This window comes from Antechinus flavipes, chromosome 2, assembly GCF_016432865.1.
Source record: "Antechinus flavipes isolate AdamAnt ecotype Samford, QLD, Australia chromosome 2, AdamAnt_v2, whole genome shotgun sequence".
NCBI lineage: Eukaryota > Metazoa > Chordata > Mammalia > Dasyuromorphia > Dasyuridae > Antechinus > Antechinus flavipes.
The window spans coordinates 466,730,038-466,755,836 of NC_067399.1; the positions used below are offsets into that span (position 1 = coordinate 466,730,038).

At 42.6% G+C, this 25,799-nt stretch overlaps 1 protein-coding gene across 1 annotated transcript in view; it reads left to right on the forward strand.

Moving 5' to 3' along the window:
* Positions 1 to 25,799, forward strand: part of NEK6 (NIMA related kinase 6) — a 126,200-nt gene that overhangs the window by 94,258 nt on the left and 6,143 nt on the right. The window contains exon 8 of the mRNA XM_051979620.1: positions 10,154 to 10,248. Within this exon, the coding sequence (XP_051835580.1) occupies positions 10,154 to 10,248 (95 nt within the window). The remainder of the gene's footprint in view (positions 1 to 10,153; positions 10,249 to 25,799) is intronic.

The following is a 25,799-nucleotide window of genomic DNA, read 5'->3' on the forward strand; positions in this document are numbered from 1 at the left end:
GCAGCTGTGCTAGGTGGAGTCCCTTCTGCCCCTGAATAGCAGGTTAATAGAACTTGTAGGTTCTAATCATGGAACAGGCTACCCCCAGAGGGGAGAGCAGTGGGAATCACCCAACAGGGTGTGCCTGCCATTTCCCACCCATGCATTCTTAGGGACAGGTCACTTTACACTTAAAATGAGGATGATTATACAACCTCATAGGATTTTTGAGCTGATCAGGTGAGATCATATATGCAAAAATGCAAACACAAAGTGCTATATAAATGCCCACGTTGATCATTATTGAGGTTGATTGTGGAAATACCATGGAGGGCAATTCTAATGTTCTCTCTCCCAGTGTAAGAGAAAAAGTGAACTAAGAATTAGTTCTGAATTAGAATTACCTGAGGGTAAAACTAGAAGTAATTGGTAGAAATTGTAAGGAGGTAAATTTTGAGTCAGTATGAGGAAAAGTCTTCTAATAATTACAGCTGTCTAACAGTGAGCTAAAAAAAAATGCTGAGGGCCTTTGAAGCTCCAAGAGCTGCAGAATCTGAGTTGGAAGGGACCTTAGTGGTCTTTTAGCCCACTATATGCCTGAGAAGGAATTCTTGCTGCCACAAGCCCAATACATGGTCATGCAGCATTTACTTGATGATCTGCTAGGTGGACTGCTTGTTACCTCCAGGGTCACCTTATTCCTTACTGGGCTCCATTTAAAACCACTCAGTTTCAAATTGGGTTGTGAAGAAGGGTTGGATGTAGAAGATTGGTCTGAGATTGGGGTTAAAACTTGAAGAGAAGACAGAGCAGGGACATAGTCACTCCTAAAATGTCAGAAAGGCAGTGAAGAGACCCAGGCAGTGGGGCTTCCTCTAAGTAGCACATCACCCCAGAAGGCTGCCTGTGCTAATACATTGCAGGATTTGGGACTGGGCAGGAGGGCATGCTCCTATTTACCTTCAGTATTTGTACACAGCTGCTTGTTCGCTATCTCACCATGAGCTCCCCAATGACAGATACTGTTTTTTGCCCTCCCCCCTTTTTTTTGGCTTCTCCACTTATTTAGAGCAATGAGCTTTTTTATTGTTGTTCAGTAATTTCAGTTGTATCCAACTCTTTGTGACCCCACTTGGGGTTTTCTGAGCAAAAATACCGGAGTGGTTGGCCATTTCCTTCTCCGGCGCATTTTACAGATGAGGAAACTGAGACACAGGGTGAAGTGACAGCTGTTTGAGGCCATATTTGAACTCAGGTTTTCCTTGTTCCAGGCTCAGTGCTCTATCCACTGCACCACATGGCAGGCACTTAATAAAAGCTTATTGTCTATGACTATGTATTCACAGAGCATTTATTGTTGGATCAATCCATATATTTACTCTCCCATATCTCCTATGTTTTATTTCCATTTTAGAAACCAACATTGAGGTTCTCAGCCTTGGAGAGGTCCTAGGCAGGGGCTGGTCCTCAGTTACAAAGATAATGGAGCTGTCTTGGGGAGGTTTTGTGATGTCGGGGGGAAAGGGGCTACTTGGAGAGAGCAGGCAGGCTGCTTTGCAGGATGAAGAGGCCCCCAAGCTCCTGCCCTATTTTTGCCTCTAGAGAGAATTGCCAAATCCCCCACTTTCTTGATTTTCCTTAAATGGATATCTAATGAAGTGCTTTCTCTCCTCTTATACCCAATTCACTAAACATTTCATAAGATCTAGAGCTGAGAGTCATCATCTCCAAGAACACTTCACCTAGATTTTATAAACTTATGGGTATGTATGCACACATGTATATATGTATTTTTATGTACAAATACACATACAGGCACACATATATACCTGTGTGTATATATAATTATATTTAACTATAATTAATTTCCATTGTAATTCTGTGTACTTTATTTTATGTATCTAAAAACATTATTCTGAGAAAAGACCCATAGGCTTCATCAGACTGTCACAAATATCTATGACACAAAAAGGATAATTCTCTCAATTTACAGATGAGCCAATTTAGGCCTACTGAGGAAAAATAATCATAATGTCTAATATTTATGTAGTATTTTTGAAGTTTTGAAAGTACTTTACAAGTAGTGTCTCATTTTATCCTCATAACAACCTAGGAGGTAGAGGCTAACATCAGCCCCATTTTACAGAGGAGGAAATTAAGGGTCAGACAGTGTTGTTAAGTGACTTGCCCGGAGTCCCGTAGCTTATGTTGGAGGTCCTGCTTGAACTCCGGGCCTCCTGCATGCTCTCTCCTGTGCCACCCAGATGTCTCCCAAGACCCCCAGCGTCTTCCCAATAGATCTTCTCAAGGGAAGAGAGTGCACTTCTTCCTTATCCCCAGGGCTTAGCATCGGGCCTAAACACTTAATAAATTCCTATCAATTGACTGGAAATGATTCTGCCACGGACTCACGGGGATGGAGCTGAACAAGATCACGGGGCTCCTGAGAATTTGTCCTTACTCCTCCCAGACTAAAGCCGCCAAGTTTCCATTTTCTTAGTGAAGCTGGGAAATTCATTTAGATAATAAAATCCCACTTTATTGGTGGGTAGGGATGTACTTGTTCTTAACTCTGCAAACAAGAATGATTTTGAAATGCAGGAGAACAAAACCCAAAGAATCCAGATCAAAAACCAAAAACATCAAAACCAGAGTAACATCAAAAGCATCAGAAAGAAATAGAAGAATCTTACTGAGAAACTATTTTAATAAAATCAGTTGTATATATGCCCAGTGACCTGGGGAAAGGCTCAGGTCCCACAGAGGCATCTTCCACTGTGAGTAGGCTTGGAAAGCAGACATTAGGAGGAAAAAACAGTGCAAGTCAAGTGTTAACCCATTATCATTCATTCGAACAATGAACATTAAATTATTAACAGTAACAAATAGTATAAAAGATGTCATCAAAGAGATATGAGTCTGGAAAAGCAGATAGGCCCATTGTGTAGTGAGAGTGGGAGCTAACAGATGCACAGCCTCTATGCTGTATAGTTTCTTTTTTTAAAATTTATTTTATTTTCAATTCAGGGAACAAAACAAGCATTTCCATAACACAGTACAACAAAAAGATGATTGTACACAAAACTGCAAATCTACCATGTACAACTTACTGTTCCCTCCAAAAATACAATGAAATTATCATGCAAATCTTTTTTTTTCCTTTTGTTCCTTCCTTTCCTTCTCCTCCCTTAGAGATGGCTATCATTAGACATATATATATCTATATGTATCTATATATATCTATATATATGTATCTATATATATATCTATATATCTATGTATCTATATACATAGATATATATCTATGTATCTATGTATATAGATACATAGATATATAGATATATATACACACACACATACATACACATATACACACAATGTAAAATTATTCTATGTACACTTCTGTTTATCAGTTCTTTCTTTTAATGCACATTAGTATTACTCTTCATATGATATCCTCTATTTCTAATTTGTTATTTATAAGAATTAAAATGGCTTAGTTGCTCAAAATTGTTCTTAAAACAATGTATCTATTACCATATACAATATTCCCCTGGTTCTGCTCACATTGAGAGATATAATTGCTATTTATGAATTTCCCCTCCATCTTACTTTTACTTACTATTTTCTTTCTCAGATTCTTTTTACCTGTTATCTTCTCCCCATACCTTTCTATCCTCACTTCATCCATCCCTTCAACAGTCCCTCCATTCCTTCTCCCACCCCCAAACTTAATCCATACCCCTCTAAAAGTCCCCGATTTCCCCAGTTTTCTCACCTCTCTACTTGTTCAGAAAACTTCTAAACTCTTCCATAAAAAGCTGCATATATTCTAATATTAGGAGATCTAAGGCCCCCAGCAAGATGACTAAACACCTTTCCTTCCCCCAGTAAGTTATAACAAGATCTGGAAAAGAGTTACGCAATGGAGAATGTGTGGATGGGTTGCAGTCTTCATCATTGGAGGGGGTGCCCACCTCACTCCTCCACTTCAAGATGTTCAGAAGTAACATTCATAACTACATTTACAGGAGGATGTTGGAGGCGGGATTTAAATCTAGATCCCTGTCACCCCAAGTCCGGCACTCCATTTGCTGTTCCACAATGTCCTTCTGATGATGAGAAGAGAAAGTGAACTTAGAGCACTAAATAGAAAGAGATATTTCAGGCTATCTGTGTGTCCTAAAATCTACATCTTAGTCTAATCTAGTTTAAGTCTTGAAAACTAGTGAATGGGATGTGTGTACGTGTGTGCATGCATGTGTACCTGCCTGCCCCTCATGTGTACCACTTGTCTCTTCTGCTCTAAGGATCCAGAGACCTGGAGTATTCCCTCTGGAAAGGATTTTAGAACATAAAAATATTAAAAAGAACTTTTCTAGCTCAAAGTGATCTTTGAGATGACACTTTAGAGAATAGGAAACTGAGACTCTTGAGAAGCCATTTTACATGGTTTGTCATAGACTGTGCCTGGAAGATTGGAATGCATCATCTTCTTTTATCTTTCCTTCCTCTAGGAATTCAGAGACCTAGCCAGTCTGAGTACACTAGATTGCCTAACATAAACTCTCTCTCTGACCCTCACTCTCTCACCTCTGTCTCATTCTCTCTCTGACTCTCACTCTCTCACCTCTGTCTCATTCTCTCTGCCTCTCATTCTCTGTCTCTCGTTCTCTCTCTGACTCTCACTCTCTCACCTCCATCTCATTCTCTCTCTGAATTTCATTCTCTCACCTCTGTCTCCTTCTCTCTCTGACTCTCACTCTCTCACCTGTCTCATTTTCTCTCTGATTCTCACTCTCTCACCTCTGTCTCATTCTCTCTTGTCTCTTATTCTCTCTGCCTCTCATTCTCTATCTCTCGTTCTCTCTCTAACTCTCACTCTCTCACCTCTGTCTCATTCTCTCTCTGACTCTCACTCTCTCACCTCTGTTTCATTCTCTCTTGTCTCTCATTCTCTCTGCCTCTCATTCTCTGTCTCTCGTTCTTTCTCTGACTCTCATTCTCTGTGATTCTCATTCTCTCTTTGTCCTTCATTCTTTTTCTGTCTCTCACTCTCTTGGTCTTTGTGTCTCACCACTGTTCTCATCCTCACCCAGGCCCTTCCAAGTTCTGAGAGGCTCCTGGACTTAAATCCAGTTTGTGTGGGTCATTTAGTGCCCACCTCCTGGCATAAAAGTTAAGATTGGGAGAGCAAACAAACAGAATGGTCTTGCCTTCTGATTCAAAATTGTCACTTCATAGCCTCAGATCACAGCAGTGTGAATAGTGATGGGATGAGTGAGTCCTTTTTCTTATTGAAGTTGATGCTTTTGGGTTGGGTATGAGTCTGGGTCACAGCCCTTCCTCAGCAAGTCTATTATTGCTTCTGTGGGGATGTCAGAAAATGCACAGTACAGTCTCCTCTTTTTCCTCCCCACACCCTCTACCAATTTCCTTGTTTAAAAGACGAATGCTTTAATTTCTGCATAACCATCAGGGGAAGGGAGAGAAGACGGGCCCAGGTCTCTTCCTGGCCAGGGGAAGGAATTCCCCTATAATGAGGTGCTTCTTATTGAACTGCCCAGGACTTCCAATCTAATCATCTGGGCTCACCAATGTATTGCTTTGGCCAATTTGACAAGGATGGCCTAATCGGGGACTATTAATCAGCAACTTTCTTTGGCATCTGCCCAACTGGGAATTGAAGTATTCTTGCACATATGAAATCACCTTCAGATGACTTTCTAAATCTCTAAATGGGGGGTAGGATCTGCCATGAGTGAATGCGTGCTATCTCTGTCTTTTCTCCCTGAACTCCTTGAACATAATAAGGATAAATGGCTAGTTACTTCTTTGTTAGAAAAATTTGGTTTGGTAGTCCTCGCCATGATGCATCTATAAAAACAATTTTGGGATTGTTAACCATTCTGAGGGATACAGTGAATAAAGTGCTGGGCCTGGAGTCAGGAAGACTCATCTCCCCGAGTTCAGATCCAGCCTGAGATATTTACCAGCCACATGACCTTGGGACAAGTCACTTACTCTCCTCTGCCTTAGTTTCCTCATCTGCAAAATGAGCTGGAGAAGAAAATAACAAACCACTCCAGTATCTTTGCCAAGAATGGAGTTGTGAAGAGTCATAAGAGACTGAAATGATTGAACAACAAAACATTCTGAAGATTATTTGATTTCAGAGTTGGAAATTTTATCTATAGAAGATAAAATACTGAAATTGGGAAATATTTTAGAATGAAAAGTTCTAATGATCTCTGTCCTTACATTTGATTCTCAAAGGCCATTTCCTGTTTTACCATCTTAGGCATTGAGTTGTTTCCCAGTGCTAACACTCTGATCTCAGGTCCCTTTTGGCTCTGACATTTTATAAATAACACTTCTTCTTTTTTCAGAAGTTACATTTTCCATTGACATTGACCAGCTCTCATTGTATCTTGTTTTGTTCATTCTTGTCACCCTATTCTTCCTTTCCTTCTCTCATGCTCTTCTAAAATGGGATTGGATTTGTCCTTTTAATACCATGTGGATCTGCTTGTCCCAATAACCAGGTACCTACAGGTACCCATAGGACACCTTAATTAGGGAATCCTAAATAAGTAACAAAATATATTCTTCTATTTCATTTTTATTCTCAAAAAAAAAAGTTGAACAGGAATTCAAAATAAAAACTTAGGTGAAAGCTTTGCCTTTTTCATATACAAAACCACAAGTATTTCAAAACATTTCGAAGTTTGTTTTGACAGGAGTGGCATGTCTCAGGAATGAAGGGATGCTTTAATCAGCTCCCCCTTTGAGGTCCCTGTTTTGCTCTGATATTTCTCTGTTTGAAACTCAGATTTCTCTGTAAAGATACAAGAAAGGTCAGAATTTGTTAGGTTCCTCTTTCATATTCAGAGCTCTGTCCCCCACTGTGAAAAAGAAAAGTGAGAGATTGGGAAGCCATGTTTGGGCGCTGGATTAGAGATTTGCTGGAAGGTGCTGTTGAAACAGAAACAATAAAAGATTCCCTTATCAAATTGTCTGTTTTAAGATCAGTCAGTAGTAACTCCTGAGTTTTGTTGGCTTGGGTTCAGTCGTTCAGTCAGGCAGTCTTTATTGAATTCCCTCAGGTGACTGGACTAGCTCATGTCTAAGATTTCTCCCCGCACTAACATTCTCTGATCTAACATTCAACAGTCGCAGGTTCCTTCCATCCCCAGATTTCTTTGTTTTCAAGTCCCTTTTGGTTTTGACATTCTGTGTTCTATGTTCTGTATTCTAATGTGCTATCTTCTCTGGGCCCTTTCAGCCCTAAAGTTCTATGTGTTAGCTCTCTTCTCATTTTGACATGCAGTGTTCCATATTCTCCAATGCTCTGTTCTCAGGGCCTTTCTAGATCTAACAGTCTATGTTTCTGGGTCCCTTCTGGTTTTGACATTCCACATTTTCTGTTCTGTATTCTTAACACACTGAATTCTTGGGGCTCTTTCAGCTCTGATATCCTATGATTTCAACATAGCTCTAACTAGCTGTGCTGAATATTTACATCAGACATTATGAGTGACAGTACTGCAGCTGTACACTCTTATAGTAAAACTCCAAAATCAAGAATGAGGACTGAATGCATGCCATTCTTGGAAAATTATCATCGTTTTTAATACTAGGAAATTCTCTGATTAAAAACTGCATATATGTGGTGCATTTATGTTTTTTGCATTACGCCTATATACTGCCTTTGAACCTGAATAATCCTTCAAGTTCTGTAAAGTAGGAATGTCCAGAAAATAGATAATACATTTTTTTGTAACTGTGAAGTACTGTGTAAAGGTACATAATTATTTTTAAGAAGTTTCCCCTTAGCTCTCTTGTAATACTCTCTATCTCTCCAATGCATTTATTTATTATGGTTTTTTAGTTACCTATTTGTGTGTTTTAGCTCTGTTGTGAGAATGAAGGCTTCATGAAAACAGTGGTTTGTGTCCTATTTGAATTATTCCTAGTGAGGACCCTTAGGGCTTTTGTACCCTCAGCCAATAGGAACTTAATACATATTTGTTGAATTGAACTAAATCAGCTTCATTTTACAAATAAAGAAAGTTTCCAGAGAAAGTGACCTTGCCAGAGTTGTGTGGTACTGAGTTGTATAGCTGGGTTTTGAACCTAGATTTTGAGATTTCAGATTCAGGCTGCTTCTGAAATGATGGTCCTGAAGGGGTGCTAAAACTCCCTAGGTCCGGTAATGACAATGTGTGGTATATAGCCATCACTGAAATAAGGAAGCCATTAGGTTGAGAACAGAAATTTCAGCATCGGAACAGTCTTCTAATTTACTGGCCATTGATAGACAAGTCCCCATGACTGCACAGTTTCCTTCCTTCCCATCATACCTGTGGTGTGCTCTGCTCTCTCACAGCATCTCTGCACACTAATGAAACCCGTCTGGAATAGATGGGGGAATTTGTAGCATAGATGCTGGTTCTTCCCTCTTCCAGTGCATGGAGCACAAAGCAGCTGAGATGATGCTGATGTCCCAGGATGAGTCTTTGACCTCATTCACACTTGTAACTGGGGCTCAGAGTTGCATGTGGCAGAGGATAAACATAGGACTGAATAAACCACCTTCCTTCATATAATGAATCACCCTCTGACTTCCTCTGTAGACTGTGCCTTCTCTGCCCCTAGCCTGATGGGTCTTTGTCTTAGTGATTGTCTTAACTGTATACAGGTATAAATTATTTTCTTTATAATAATATCTTTTTATTTTTCAAAATATATGCAAAGGTAGCTTTAACATTCACCTTTGCAAAACCTTGTGTTCCAGGTTTTTTCCCTTCCTCTCTCTCCTTCTTCCTTGGACAGCAAGTAATCCAATATAGATTAAACATGTGCAATTCTTCTAAACATATTTCCATATTTATCATATGCAGGTATAAATTCACTTCACACGAAAGGAGTATTTTCTAAAAATTCTATATAAAATTCTTTATTACTTATAAATTTCATCTTAAATACATAAGAGGGAGCATGCCATTGAATGCTACACAGCATTCCTTCCTGTTTTATAAGTTTTCATTTGATTGATCACAGAGACAGGTATTTTATCTTATATAAACTGTGTCTCTTCCCAAGTATAAAGCAAAATATTCACACATGGTGGGCATTTAATGAGTGTCTACAGACTTGAAATGTCATGTGTATGCCTGCATGGATTTTTTGTGATTTTTTTTTCTGTGTACGTATATTTTTTTATTTTATTATATATACACACAAAATAACTATTGATTATTCTTTCTTTCTTTCTCTTTTCTCTCCCTACACACACACACACACACACACACACACACACACACACACACACACACATACACACATGATATCATAGAATAGTAGGAGAAGGACAAAGCATGGGGCTAGTTTGGAGTAGATAAATGTAGATATAAACATATGTATACTTTTATATATTCATATATGGAGGGAGTTATGATTATTTTTATCATTTAACAAATGAATACCCCAGTGGCCAGAAAGGTGAAGATTTGCCCAGATGAATTGTAGAGAAGAAGAAAAGAATGAAGGGAGGGAAGGAGAGAAAAACAGAGAGTTCACCTCTATGTGATTAGTTTTTTAGAAGCAGATTGACAACACCAGCATACCCATACTTTCTATAGGTTGTTCATTTTCTTCTCACTCCTTGCATCTATACCCCACCTTCCAGCTTATTTAAAGATCTGATTTGGTACCTCAGCAAAGCTTCATAAACTCTCAGACTGATGGGGGAGAACAAACATCATTTGAAGCACATTGTCAATTGGAAAGATTATCTTTTAATAATTAATTGATGTTCCTTGGGGAAGAAAGGAAGAGATATAGAATTGTAGAATGTTAGTACAGATAGGATCTTAGAACATAGATTATAAGAGCTGGAAGTAAAATTGGAATTGCAAGTATTTTAGCATAGAATATTTGAAAAAAGTTAATACTCAGTAGAATCTTGGAGTTTGTCAAGTCCAGTTCTTTCATTCTACAGATAAGAAAACTGAAGTGAAAAAGATGATTTTTCTCATCTAGCCCAACATGAGACCATGACTCCCAGTCTTAGTGTTCATTTACTGCATTGCTGCTTTCTCGGGCTTTACTGATTTTTTCCTTTCTCTAGCCAAAAAGAAAAAGTGAATTTTTTTTCCCTGTTTCATTTCAGTTGGAACACCTTACTACATGTCCCCGGAGAGAATTCATGAAAATGGCTATAACTTTAAATCTGATATCTGGTCTTTGGGCTGTTTATTGTATGAGGTAAGAAATTTCAGAGATTTAATTTAATGCTGTGAAGAAGAGTATTCAAAGTAAAGGTGTCTGAGTAAAGACATGGGCCATGATTGTTTGTTGCCCCCAGAAGTCATAAGGCACAGAGTATTCAAGCTATAACTACATGTCAAGAACCAGCTACTTAGCATCAAAGGCTTAGGTTTCAATCCTGGCTTTGTTCTTTATTACCTCTAAGACTTCAAGTAAGAACTTACTCTCTTTGAGTTTTATTTTCCCTATCTATAAAGTGAGAGAATTGGACTAGATGCTATTTAAGGTTCTTCCTAACTGGAAGAGCTCCATTCAAAACCATAGAATATAATTGAGTAGTGGAAAGAAGGAAAGAGCATGGGACTATTCAGAAGGTAGTGAGTGACCAGGATGGTTTGTCTGAAGTATAGAATACATGAAGAGGAATAGTGGGAAATAAGGCTAGAGAGGGACCATGAAGGGTTTTGAAAGATAGTTTAAGGGTTTTAGATTCAGTTCTAACATGAGTAACAAAATGACTTGAATTTTTTCCTTTGAATAAGGAAATCAAGACACAGTTTTGGCATAGGATAGGAAGATTACTTGCACAGGAACATGGAACCTTTTGCTTTTATAGGCATAAGGAGCTACTGAATTTTTTTTTACTAGTTTAATTATATTACTGGAGTTATTCTTTAAGAAGATTAATCAGGCATATATTAGGATAAGTTGGACAGGAGAAACTGAAGACTAATGAGGCTGTTGCAAAAGTCTAAATAGAGATAACTGAAAGAATGAACAAGAAGATTGTCTTTAGGATTAGGAGGATATTGCTGAGGTAAGGACTTTAGGTAGAATACTTTGAGGTAGAACTTATAGAATTGGTAAGCTGATTGGATATTTGAGATAAGAGAGCTAGAAGAATCTAAGATAATTCTGATATTTTGAGCCTGGGTGATTGGTGATATTAGTGTATACGGAGAGAAAATTAGATGGGTAGAAAATATAAGATTGGATAATGAATAATGAGCTCAATTTTGGTCATATTTGAGATGCCTGTGTAGTGTTTGGCAGGAAGCAATTTGAGATGGTGGTGTGGAGCTTAGAAGAGAGATCACAAAAAAGATACAGATTTGGGAGACATACAACAAAGGTGATAGTCAAAGATTTATTTCTATTGCCCTTGATAAAGTTGCAGAGAGGCAGATCCAAAATTGGAATTAGAAGAAAACTTCCAAACAATGAGAGTGGGTCCTCAAATGGAATGGATTGTCTATTGTCTGACTTTCCCAGTAGAAAAGGTCTTCCAATAAAGGCTGAATGGGTGCTTACCCCTAAAATTGAAAGAGAAGGAGATGTGATGTCCCTTCTAAATCTCAGATTCTGTGAATAGGGCCAGAGATGGAGCTTTTACATTTAGGAAGGAGGAAAAGGATCCAGCAGATAAGCTATCACCATCATAATCATAGCTAACATTATATAACACTTGTGGCTTGCTAAGCACTTGATGTAGTTTATTTCATTTGCTCCTCATGACAAGCTGTGAGGTAGGTACCATTATTATGCCCATTTTATAGCTAAGGAACCTGCAGCTAAGAAAGGTTAAATGACACCCTGACTCCCACAGCTAGCAAGCATCTGAAGACAGGCCTTCTTGACTTCAAATCTAAGACCTTACTGAGGAGAAGAACCAGGAGAAAGCAAGGTCCTAGAGACTTGAGAGAGGAAAAAAGGAGAGGGAGTAGAACAGTCTTGAATGTTGCAGATAGGTCAGAGAAAACGGTAAAGAAATGGGGATTGTATTGCATGAGATCCCTGTCAGTGCAGGGGGCAGTTTCATGATTCTGAGGGCAGTAGAAGTGACCAAGGGTGGAGGAGTGAGTAAAAAGAAAGAAAGCAAAGCCAACATGAAAAGAGAAAAGTAGATCAAAAGGTAGGAGAGCCAAAAAAAAGATTTTAAAATGGGGAGGTGAGCACATTTATAGGCAAAGGAGCCTCTGAAATAGAATGGATGGACCTAGAAATTGAAAAAGAAAAAAAGGTAATACTAGTCACATCCTTAAAACCTGAATTTCTCACAGGTACATTGTAATAAGCTTATTGTTTTGTTCCACATGTCATAAGTTAGGCACCTTAATTTTTCTGTTCCTAATAGTCTTAATTTGAAGTGTGTTAACTTTAGCTGATTTTAAATGGGCCTAAGTAATTTTCTGCAGTAATTTAGGGATCCTTGATTTCATTCTTGTGGATCTCTGTCTCTCCTTAAGAGAATCATAATTCCCTTTTAAATTTTATTTTTATTCTGAATTTTAAAAAACTAAATAAAACATCCATAAATTATACATAGAACTGCAAATCTCTAATATATAGCTTGCTTTTCCTTTTAAGTATATGATTATTTTAAACATGTAACTTTCAAAGCTTTCCTGTTTTTCTCCTTTTCCTTCTGGCCTTCTTCTGTTCTCTTCTACACATTTAAAAAAATGATTCAATGACCTTTTTTTTTTCTTTTCCTATTTTTTTTGACAATCTTATTTTCTTTCCCAACTGAAAAAGAAAAACAAAAACATCATCAAATAAAAAAAATTCTCTCATTGGCTGTGTCCAAAAATTCATGTCCTATTCTTTACCTTCAACCCATCACCATACACTTCATTTTGTTGTTGTTGAGTAGTTTCAGTCATGTCCAACTCTTCATAACTTCATTTGGGGTTTTCCTGGCAAAAAGTAGTTCACATTTTCTTCTCCAGTTCATTTTATAGATGAGGATACTGAGGATTAAGTGAGCTGGCCAGGATCACACAATTAGCATGTGTCTGAGGTGAGATTTGAACTCGGGTCTTCTTGATTCCAAGCCTGTTAATCTATCTACTGTACCACTTCACTACCCTCCTTCTTCATTTTAAAGGAGCATAAGTTCTTCATTGTGGGAATTCCCACAACACACACACCTCTTAACCTCAACATATCTTAGTTGATGGTTTTCTGAGTTGCTGTGGCCAAAGAAGTGATTTCCCATGGCCAGCCTGCAATGAACAGTCTCTCTGTAGTGTTGAACAAAACCAATCATCTTTTCTTCTTGGATCCTCTCTTCTTTCTAGATTTTCATAATCCTGTCTCTTGTGTCTGACAGCTCTTTCTGAGTCTCTTTCTAGATCTTTACCCAAGGCTTGCCTGCTGAGCCATGGGTTTCCTCCATGCTCTCTCCTGGCCCCCCTTCTCTCTAAATAAACTGCTTCACTTGGTGAGCTCACAGCTCCCAAGGTTAAATTGCCATCTCTATACAGATAATTCTCAGATCTCTATCTCTAGCCCTACTCTCTTCTGAGCATCAGTCTTGTTTTACTGGACGACCCTTAGGCATCTCAAATTCACCATATCTGACACAAAAGTCATTTCACTATCTTTCTCCCAGACCCTGTCTTCTTCCTAATTTTTCTATAAACAGTTGAGGAAACGACTATTCTTCTAGTCGTAGGGCTCCCAACCTTGATGTAACCCCCTCATCCTCACTCATTTCCCCACACATCCAGTTTGTTGCCAAATCCTTTTGTTTTTTATGCTCACAGCATCTGCTTTTCTGCCCTTACGTAGCCCGTGGTTGTGCGGGCCCATAGCCTCGGGCCTAGGAGGATAGTGACAGCCTTGTCGGTGGAGTCCAGCTTTCCGCTTCCTCCTTTCCTTGGCTCCATCACAGTCCCATGACGCCGTCCTCCAGCTCCCCCGGCTCTTGCTGTGGCGGGATCCAGGATAAAAAGCTGCGTTTGGCCTTTAAAGTCCTTCCCAACCTGGCCTCGCTGGTCCCACACTGGGCTCTCTTGAGGCCTTCGGCTGCCCGGGCCTGCCTGCTGTTGCTTACACATTGCTCTCTACCTGGGATGTTCTGCTGCTCTCTTCTACCTTCTTTTGTTCAAGACTCCATTCAGCTTCTCCCCATCACAAAAGGCCTGTCCAGTCCCCTGCCCCCCAAATACAGTGCCTTTCCTCTGGGCACACCCCCCACTTACATGGCATGGATCATCTGTGAACGCAGTCATTTGTATGTTGTCCTCCCCATTAGGATGGGAGATTCTCACGGGCAGGGATCGTGCCCTGGCACAGGACCTGACATATAGTAGGTGCTTAATAAGTGATTGTTGGCCTGCCGTGTCCCAGCACTGCTGGGATAAAAACAAAAAAGAGCCTGGCATCCAGGAACTTAGATTCTCTCAGGGAGCCAGTGTATACCTAGGAAAGTGTATGCAAGATGGAATCAAAACAAAGTCATTTATTGATGGGAAAAGTATTATCCTTGGGGGGTGGCAGAGGATTGGGAAAGAGCTATATAAATTGTGTGTGTGTGTGTGTGTGTGTGTGTAAGTGGGAGAGAGAGACAGAGACACAAAAAGAAAGAGACAGAGAGAGGGAGAAGAAGAAAGAAAACAAGAGAAAGAGAATACTAGTTGTAGAGTTCTGTGAAAGGGACTCCCATAGAAGAAAGCATTTAGCGATGTTGATCCCAAGCCGACAGACACGGACATCATGAAGCTTTTCAGTCCCGTCGGATCGGTCAGATTTGGGGAGTTTTCTCCTCGCCATGATGAGGCACATTTATGGATGTGCAGGATCCCTCTGGTTGTATGGACCCATTACCGCTTGAGGTTTCACCCTTCTCCTGTGGCTTATGATCTGTAACCCGTCATTCTTTCTCATCCTGGACAACTGTTCCCCATAAATCCTCCACAGAGAATCCATCACATGGTCCAAGGAGACATAGAGTGGAATGGAGTACAATAGTAAATATATACTTACTTGTATCCATACATGTATATATCTAATAAAGGCATGCATGTATGTATCACACATATATATGTACTTCAGGATTCTGATAGCTGGAAGGGATGTTAATAATAATTGGTATTCCATTTTCAGGCACATCCAAATTTTCATTACCCCATTTGGGTTTTGTTTTATTTTTTTTTTAGCAGATACCAGAGTGATTTGCCAGAGCTCATTTTAGAGATGAGGAAACTGAGGCAAACAGGGCTAAGTGACTTGCTGAGGGTCACACAGCTGGAAGGTGTCTGAGGTCAGATTTGAACTCCAGAAGCTCATGAGCTTTCCTGACTTCAGGCCTGATGCTCTACCCAATTTGCCACCTAGCTACCCTAATAATAATTATAACTGAATACGCACGTATCCATATGTACATGTGGATATAGGTGTGCACGTTTGTATGTCTATGTGTGTATGCACACATGTACACACACTAAGGAATCTATGTGTAAAGCACAAATAGAAACAGATTTTTTTGGGCCACATATTGACATAAAAAACCCCATTATGTTGGATTACATTTTTATTCATTTTGTTACAAACTTCTCAGTTACATTTTAATCTGGTTCTGGTCACATTGGGGAGTTTGTGGGCTGTGATTTGGTACTTCTGCTCAGAATATTATCTCATTGGTTCTCATTTGTCCTTAGAACATACACAGCATAGTTTGCCAGCTGGAACAACTCTTTGAAGGCAAAATAAATACGGAATGTTACAACTGTTAGGACCCTTAGACGTTAAAAAAGCCAAGTCCAAAAGCATTTATTAAATGTTTACTATGTTGCCAGGCACCTTGTTAAGTACTAGAGATACAGAGAAAGGCAAAAAACACAGGGCCTGTTCTCAAGGGGCGAACATTCTAATGGAAGATAGATAAAAGATATATACAGAGAACGTAGGAGGCACCTGGGATGAGAAGACAGCAGCTGAGTTTGGGGGGAGGTGCAGAAAAGGTGAGGTAGGATGTAAGTCAGGGAAGTAAAAGGCAGAGGGGAGGAATTTGTTCAGTCCAGGTGTGGAGAACAACTAGTACAAAGACAGAGGAAGAGGAGAGGGACCATGTTGGAGAACCTGCATGTGGACCATTGACTAGTGACCAAGAACTTTACTCTTTAAAACAAAATGTTAAAGTATTAGAAGTCATCTAGTTTTCATTTTATAAAAGGAGAGAGTGAGATGTGGATGTGTCTTGCTCAAAACCTTCCAGACAGAAACAGCTAAGATTTGGGCCCAAGATTTCTCATTCCAACCTGTCTTCCTGCTGTCATACCCCACTGCCCCCAAGTCTGAGGGCTTCTTCCCCTTTGAATATCTCTGAGCGGCTCCGGGCCCCACCACGACTCCAGCCACTTGGCCCCCGCCACAGCCCCGGCTGCCCAGCCCTAGCCCACAGCCCCTGCCATAGCCCCAGCTACCCGGCCCCCACCACGGTCCCCCCCACAGCCGGGCTGCCCGGCCCCCACCACGACCCCCCCCACGGCCGGGCTGCCCGGCCCCCACCACGACCCCCACCACGGCCCCGGCTGCCCGGCCTCTGTGGGCTTCTTGCTGTTTGGATGGATGGGGTTGCCATCGGTGCCAGGTTCTTTGTCCTTCTCGGCACATATGACTCCCGTTTGTCGCCCTCCTCCTGAAAGTGAAGGGAGCATTGGATTTTCACTCAGCCAGCTCTTCCACTCCAATCTTCAGCTGAGGTAACTAAATGTTTGCTTAACAAGGTAATGTCCCATCGTTAGTGTATTACCAGCCATGAGTCCCTCAGTTCGATAGGGGCTGATTTATTTGTTTGGAGCACGGGAGGGAGGAAGGGCCTGCTGCGGTGGTTTGCAGCTAGGAAGGGAACTATTGGTGCTGGGAAGTCAATGGAATAGATCAATACAATCCTGCCAGCGGGATTAAGCAGCCTCTGGGAATATCCCAGAGCTGAACGGCCCTTTGTCTTCTTCAAAAGGGAACTTAACACAGCCCCAAATGGGAACAAGTTCTGTCCAGGGGCCTGGAGCTGCCTGTGGCATAAAATGAGGAAAATGGGATCGTTTCATGAAGCAGAAAGAGTACGGGCCTCAGAATAAGCAGGGCCTGTGTTTGAATCCCGGCTCCACAGAGACATTACAGAAATTTGAGTTAGAGGGCCTGGATTTCGTTCCTAATTCTTAATGCTACTTAGGTGACTGTAAGCTAATCACTTCATCTCAGTAGTTTTCCATTTTCCTGGCTATAAAAGGAGGTGTTTGCACCTGTTTGTTCCCTAAATCTTTATAAAACTTTGACTTGCCAGCTGTGTGATTTTGGATCATTTCATCCCTGTCCACGTCCCAGCGGCTTCACAGGGTTGTGGCGAAAGTCTGGTAAAGCGTCAGGCCTCTGGAAACGAGAGCCGCTCTTCTGCCCCACTCCTCTGCGCGGACCGTGTTTCCTCCATGCCTGTAAAGTCTGTTTGGGACAGAGAAGAATCTGGGTGTTCTCCCATAGTCGAGCTCCACCCCCCCCCCAACCTGGAGAAATGTGGTCATTTCTTACATTTCAGGAAGGACATTAACAAACTTGCTGGGGAAGGGGCTTAAAGCCATTAAAGTGCAGTAATCATAGGAAAAAACTGAAGATGTTTAGCCAAGAGAAGGTTACCTTCTTTTTAATATCAGATATCTAAATACTTAAAGGAGAATCTTTTGGAAGCAGGATTGAGCTTGTGTTGCTCAGCCCAGGAGAAGAGTGAGGTGGGACCACAGGGAAGTAGATTTTGGCTCAGTCTTACCCAAGAACAGATATCCTATGATCAGTTACCCATGAGCAGAATAGAAGTATGGGGTCCGCACTGAAGACTGATGAAAACAAGAACAGTGGCATTTATTTGCCCAGCACTGTGCTGAGCACTTTTCAGATATCTCCTTTGATCCTCAGGGATGCTGAGAGATAAGTGCTCTTATTTTCCCTGTTTTAAAGTTGAGGAAATTGAGGCAGAAATCGAGTGACTTGCCGGTGTTCCCTTAGCTCGTAAGCAGCCGAGACTCTGACCTAGCTCCTCCTAACTCCGGCTCTGTCCGTGTGGCACACATCTCTGACATCCCACAGCAGAACAGCAGGGTGACAAGAGTGCTGGGCCCTGAGTTTGGAGATGGAGGTCTGAGATGCAGAATGTCAAAACCTCAGTGGAACAGTCTTGGAAATGATCTAGAAAAATCCCTCACGGTATCCTCAACAAGTGGCCATTCATCTTTAAAGACTGTTATTCTAGTTGAATTCTAGTTGAATGATTAACTGAGTCATCTGGCTCAATTTACATAAGTTTTACATAAGTTAGGAGATCTAGAATCAGGAAGACCTGAGTTTGAATTCCTCCAAAGACGTGTACTAGCAGTGTGACCCTGGGCAAGTCATTTAATCTGTATTTGCCTCAGTCTCCCAATCTAAAAAATGGGTATGATAACAGCCCCTAATGCCCTCAGTATTATTGTGAAGATAATATTTTTAAAACAGTACAGAGTCTGGCACATAGTAAACACTATATAAATGTTAGCCATATATAAATATTAGTTATAACTATCACTTCTCTATTCCTGGAATTTATGACCTTCTTAATGCAGCCCAATATCACATTAGCTTTCCTAACTGTTGAACTTATATTGAACTTGTAGTCTACTAAAACTTACCTATATTTTTCAGAACAGTTCTAATCATAATCCTCCCCACCTCGTCTACCTTTGTGAAGCTGATTTCTTTGATATCCAATTGTAAGACTTGACACTTATCCCTACTGAATTTCATATCAAGTCCAGCCCAGCCCTAGTCTCTCCGGATCCTTTTGGATGCTGAATTGTGCTAGCTATTCCTTCTGGTCTTTCCTTCATTTACAAGTCTGATGAGCATACTCTCTGTGTTTTTATCCAAGTTATTGATAAAAATTTTGAATAGCGTAAGACCAAAAACAGATCCCTGGATCACTCCACTGGAGACTTCTGCCACGTTAACGTGGAACTATGAATAACCACTCTGAGTCCAGGCATCCAGCTGTTTCTGAATCCATCTGATTATATCATCCAAACTATATCTCACCATATTCTCCACAAGGATAGAAGGAGATACTTTACCAAGACTTGCTGAAATCCAGATAAATTATATCCAGAGTATTCTCCTTATCTCTGAGTTTAGAATATTGTTTTTTTTAAAAAGGAAACTTTTTCTTTGTTTCAGTAACTTTATAACTATACCTTTCTTCTTTTCCCATTAGCACTGATGTGTTATATTTTTTAAATAGTGTTTTATTTTTTTCCAATTATATGTGGAGACTATTTTTAGCATTCATTTTTTAAAATAAAATTTTGAGTTCCAAATTTTTCTCTTCTCCCTAAGATGATAAGTAACTTAATATATTATATATAGCATATTTAGGGTCCTTCTAATTGTAACATGTTCTCCATCCTATGTTCTAACAGCTGGCCTCAGACACTTAATTTCTGTTTGCTTCAATCTCAACTGTAAAATGGAGATAATAGTAGTGTCTTCCTCTCAGAGTCATTGTGAAGGTCAAAGGAGACAATATTTGTGAAGCATTTTGATTATAGTAAGCTCAATGTAAATGTCAGCTATTGTTGGATTGGATTCCCTCTAGAGTAATTTTTAATTCTGGGATTTTGTGATAGTCAATATTTATTAAGTGTCTACTCTACACTAGGCACTGTGCTAAGTACTGAGAATACAAATAAAAAGAAAAATATCTCCTGCCCTCGAGGAGCTTATAATCCAACTGGGAAAGACAGTACACAAAAGGAAGCTGAAAGAGGGCAGGGTTGAGGGAAAGGGCACCAGAAGATCGCCAGCATAGGAGCATGATGTTTTGTAGCCTTAAAACCAAGCAGAGAAGCTGGTGGTATTGGCTAGAAAATTCTGTAGAAAAAGTCTACAAAGGGAGACTTTGGGGAGGAACTTTTGCTCTGTTGATTCCCAACAATGACAATATAATAGACATGGCACTGTGCTGGTGTTCTTAGGGCATATGTTGTGCCCCACGGACCCTCAGAGCCAGAGAGCATCGTGTCCATCCCTTGTTTTAAAGGGAAGCCTGGGAGCCAAAGAAGCAAATTCAAGGAGGAGAGCGTAGGTCTCCATGGCCTTTGCCATCTGATCTCTGTTCCTTTCCCTCTGAGTCTCTGTCCAGTCTCTCCCCTGCCCAATCAGGGCACTCTTAAAGTGCCACTTGTGACCATTCATACATTTCAAGAGCTGGGGCAGGGGAAAGAATGTGTGTGTGTGTGTGTGTGTGTGATGGGCAGGGAGGAACCTATGGGGAATTAAGGACAGCTAGGGTTAGGGAGACCCAGCTTCCTATTTCAATTCTGGCCCTGGACACTTCCCAGCTGTGTGACCCTGGGCAAGTCACTTAGCCTTGTCTGTGCCTCAGTTTCCTTATCTGTAAAATGAGTTGGACAAGGAAAATGGCAAACTACTCCTGTATCTTTGCCAAGAAAATGCCCAATGAGTTCACAAAGATTCAGACGTGACTGAAAAAAATGACTGAACAACTTGGGGAAGGGAGGAGACTTAAAATCATACGGCTTTAGAATGTTAGACCTGCAATGTCAGAGATGAGAGGGAACTTGTAAACTACAACGTTAAAACATAAAACATTCACAGGTCTTTAGAAAAGCTGGATCTGCCTCCTCCTTTTAAAGATGAGGTAACTAAGGGCCCAAAGAGAAGGCGAAGGATTTGGCTAGTGCGGACAGGAAGCCCGGGGTCTTTGCTGTTGCATTTCAGGAGCTGACCCTGATGGAAGGAGGGGGCAGGGGAAGGAGTCTCAGGGAGTGAGGCAAAAGAATAGGAAATGTGTCTTTGGCTGGCTTGGATGATAAGAAGGTGATATATATACATTTTTTTTTGAAGGGGAGAAGTGAGTGAGAGATAAATCCCCGCAGGGGACTTCTTTAAGTGGGGCAGGAAGAGAGAGGGAATGGAGCAGGAGAGGAAGAGGCAGCCTCAGACCTTTGTCCCCAATTTGGGTATGAACAGCCTGAACCCAAGCCACGGAGGACCCCAGGGCCCTGATTGAGTAAGTCCTGCACACACCAGCCCCACTTGGAATCAGTGGGCAGCTTTCTCAGCTCCGGAGGCTCTGGGCTAAACTGAGGAGCCTGGCGCTTACTGGAGGAACCTGTGCTTTATTTTCATTATCCTTGGCACCCCGTAGAGGCTCCCAGCGGGCAGCCAGGGCTCCTCAGAATTTATTTATTTACACGGAAGCTCATCTCCGAGATCAGTGCTGCTGGATCCGGGCCTTTAGCGCTGGCATCCCAGTGAGGGGTCTGCTTGCGGCACACATCCAGCGGTGCCCTCCAGAATTAGTGCTCGAACTCCGCACAGCAGCCACGGAGTCTGTGCCCGTGATTAAGACCAAACAAGAGAAACAGGGAAAAATATCCAACAACTCTGGGTTTGCCAGCCCTGTATATTTTAGTAGCTCAGCATTGTCTTAAAAACCGTAGGAATGTTTGTTGAATTGGGGAAGCTCTAAAGCCTCCAGATTACTATGAGGAACTTTTCTAGCCTGAAACTTTGGGTGTTAGTTTGGTGAGCCATTTATTAAGCACCTACGGTGTGCAAGGCAAATCAGCTTAGTGAATAGCAACTCATATTTCGAGAGTGCTTTGGGTGAGGGATTCCCAAGTTGGGGAACATGTACCCCTGTTGGGGTGGGGATGAGAAACTTGTCAGAGTGGATAGGGGGAATAATTAGTAAAAAAAACAAAAAAAACTATCTTACTGATATAATTGAATCTAATTGATTTTAGTTCTTATTTGTAAATGTATGATACAATTTAGAATTTATTTTTCATATTGAATAGAGGATACAGGGAGGATTACTAAAAGCCCAGGGCTATGGGGAGCTCCCACTTCCTCATGCTGTCAATGAGCCACTGAGCTCAGGAGAAGCAAGTGAGCGCTGCACCGGCACTCCAAGTTCCGCGGGCTGGAACCCGAGCCCACACCTTCTCCTTCCCGCCCAGCGCAGCCGCGTCAGCTGTCCGTGCCGGGCGGCCCCGTGGCAGCCTCGCTGACTCCTCGAGAGGCTCTCCAGGCCCTTCAGGCCCTTGTCTGCAAGAGGGGCCGAGAGAAAGACCCAGAGAAAGCTGCTTGGCAAGGAGGTTGGGGGGCTCAGGAGGAAGAAAACAAACGTGGCCGGATTCCGACGCAGCGCGACAGGGAGCGTGAGTGCACGTCACGGCCTAACGGAGTAAGATAGAACCCATGCCAGGCTCTACCTGAGGCATCCTCATCTGTGTGATGGGGCGAGAGCTGCTCATCACACAGAGTTGTTGTGAGGAAAGTCCTTTGCAAACTGTAAAATAACATCTGACAACAATGCTTTCAGGCGTCGCGGAGCACTTTGTTCGCAGCAGTGCTGTGGGAGATGGTGCGTTTTTATCCTCGTGTTACAGAGGAGGAAACTGAGGCTCCAAGAGTTAACTTGCCCAGTTAACTAAGTGGCCAAACCAGTCTGGGTCTCTCGTGACTGCAGAGTTAGCCCGCTGGGGGGTTGCGCTTGCCAGGTCACAGCCGTGTGCAGGGAGGTCACTCCTGACGCTTTGTGTCGGAGCTTTACCCGGGCTTCCTCCTCTGAACAGTAATGACTGGCACAGAAAAATTCAGCTTAATCCTTTTTCTTTCTTGCTCAGTGACGTATTCAAATGACTTAGATTGACTCCTCTGGTCTCCCAGCTGCTCTCTGCCAGGGCAACAGATGTACTTTTGTAACCGTCCAATTAACCCGTGCCCCTTTGGTTACCATTTTGATTATTTGAATTGTATCCCCCGAGTGTTGCCACTTTGCAGAATGCCAGAAGCCCTTCTATTGTGTCTGAGTCCCGTCCTCGCCCAGCACCAACGTCCTGTCGCTCCAACAGCAACAGGAAGCCCAACAAATATTTGTGGAGCACCCAGTGTGCGCAAGCACCGAGAGGCCAGTCCGGTTCCTGCCCCGGGGAGCGTCTCCCCTGGGGATGAGGAAGAACTTACTTAGGCTATCAGGAAGTTCACACGGTGTCCCGAGAGTTCTGAGCCGGAAGGCGGGGAGGACGGGAGCGGAGGCCTGAGACGGCAGGGGCAGGGGGAGCCGGGGAGCAGTCGGCAGTGCCATGGGGCGAGCGACCCTCAGGGCCCAGCGGGCTTCCTCGGGGGGACACAGCTGGTGTGCGCTCTGCCACCCTCGCACCCTTGTATCCTTCCACCATTGCGGGGACATCTCGTCTGGGATCTGTGCCGGGCAAGGGGACGCAGGAAAGGGGCTGATAACTATTTTAAAAAAACAACCACGGACAAAAAATCACTGCTCTGCTGGAAGCTTGCTGTGTGTTTCTGCAACAAGACGGTGTTCTTTGGACAGTCTCCCCGGTGCATGATAATGAGCGAGGGCCTAACAATTATCAAATGGTCCCCTTATTAAAACCAGAGCGCGCGTAGCCCCCTCAGCCGAGGCTAATGTGAAGAGCTCGGTGATTTGATGCAGCTTGCAAAAAAATGGTTTGAAACGGGCCCTGCGAGCGGAGGAGGTATCAGGCACAATTAGCCCACGGTGCTTCATTAGGATGAGGCATTGCCCCATTGTTTGGCGCTGGAGGTAACAGTGAGCGAGAGTGACAAGAAACACTTGAATCCCATTACGGATTAATAAGCAGATGGGGCACAGCCCGGGCCGCATGCTGGGCCGGCGTGCCGCTCGCTTTGCCGAGCCTCTCCACGGCTCCCCGCTCGCCTTTGAAGACAGGCCTGATTAGTGTTCTTCGTGCCTTCGTATGTAAATGGCGGGCCGGGCTCGCCCGCTTCCCGGGCACAGCTGGAACGAGCCGGGCCCTGGCTGCGCCCCGACAGGAGGATCCTCAGGGCTTCTCCGGGCCGGGCCGGGCCGGGAGGCCCAGCACAAAGCGGCCGTCTGACCGGGACGTTTTCGCAGAGTTTTAGATGGAGAAGGGACCCTAAAATATGCAGTTGTCAGAACTAGAAAGTTGCGCAAATGGGCCAGTGGTAGGTTAGGCTCCCACTCCAAGAAGGTCCATGTTTAAACAAAAAAGTCCCATTAAAAACCAGAATATCTGTGGTGGTGCTTTTGTGGGGGCTGAACAAACTCTGGTACGGAACGGACCATTGCTGTGTGAAACAGGAGGGCCCGGGAACGGGGGGCAAAATGAAGGGAGCAGAAGCAGGAGAGCCGTTGGGGCGAGCGCGGCAGGGCTGGGAGCGGCACCGGCGAGGGCACCGGCGAAGGCGCGACATCGGGAGGGCGCAAGGGAAGCTTCTTTCCTTCTCCGCAGAGGCTCCGGGGACGTGGGCCGCCAGGGGACGTGGGCCGCCAGGGGACGTTCAGCTGGTGCGTCGGTTAGCTTTGCTGTAGGGTTTTTTCTCCCTCTTTGCTATGAGGAATGTTTGTCTCAGAGGAAGAGGGAGGGAAATATGTACACACACGTGTGGCTATGCACATGTATGCAACACATAGGTGAACATACAGCAACACCAGTGTATGTATAGATGTGAAAATGTGGCGATGAAAAAAACAGAATGGGAGGGGGTGGGAAACTGAGCAATCCATTTATTAATGAACAAATCGAGGCACTTAAATCTAGATATAAATGAGCACTTTTTGTTATTTTGAAGTTTACACAGTGTTTCCCTCACCCCAATCCTGTGAAGTAGGTAGCATGAGTAGTGGTATCCCTGCTTTACAGATGAGAAACGGGGGCCAGAAGCAGCAGTCTTCTGTCATTAGTTTCTAACAGAAAGGAGAATTAACTGTGCTATTTCTGGAAAGATTAGAAGAAGACCTGGTTCATGTTTCAGCTCTGCCATTATTGTCCTTCTCTAGCCTCAGTTTCCTCATCTGTCAAATGGTAATAATATTTGCACCTTTTCCTTCAGAGGGCAGTTGTAATGGAAGTACTATGTAAGCTAAGAGTTGTATGTTGTGAATTGCTGCTACTGTTATCCTTCCAAAGGGGATGGATGTGCATTCAGACTTTACTCATAGCACCAGGCAGGATACAAAGCTGAGACCCCCTGTGTAATTTGGATTATCTACTTGTGTCTCAGCCCTTCCCCATTGTTGTGCTCTCTTGAAGAGCCTCTTCTTGGGGAGCCAGGGGACAATCCTAGGTTCCCCCAAGTAAGTGGTGCTAATTCTTCCAGCCAGGGAGCAAATGACCCTTTCTCTGGCCCCATGCGATCACAGACCACAGGACTCCCACTGTGATAATTCCTATGATGGATGGATACTCATTCTCCTTTTCCTAAGTCTACTTTTATAAATCTGGGTGTTTCTGGATCTTGCTGAAGTAACATCCTCTCCTCCCATCCAGACGCTTACTTTCTCCCCCAGTGATCTAAGGAAGTCAGATGTCTCAGTGGGATTTCACAGAACTGAAAGGGTGGTTTTTTAATAAAGTGTCATTAGGAAGTTTTTTCTTCCTTTTATTCTTTTATGAAAACCAGGAAAATAAATAGGAACCATTTCTCTTATCAGGCGACCTCCCAGGAAGGGAGGATGGCAGATGGGGAGAAATAACAGCAATTGATAATTTTCCACTAAATCTTCCTGGTACCTCCTCCTGACATGAGGGTGACCCAGGATTCTTGCACATCCTACTAGTGGAGCAAAAGCTCTGACAAGCCCTCTCTTGCTTGAAAGGTTTTGACCTTGTGCCAGATGACAGAGCCACGACTGTTTGTGAACCAGCTTAGCTAAGTATGGAGGAGATTGTCACCGAGTTGGT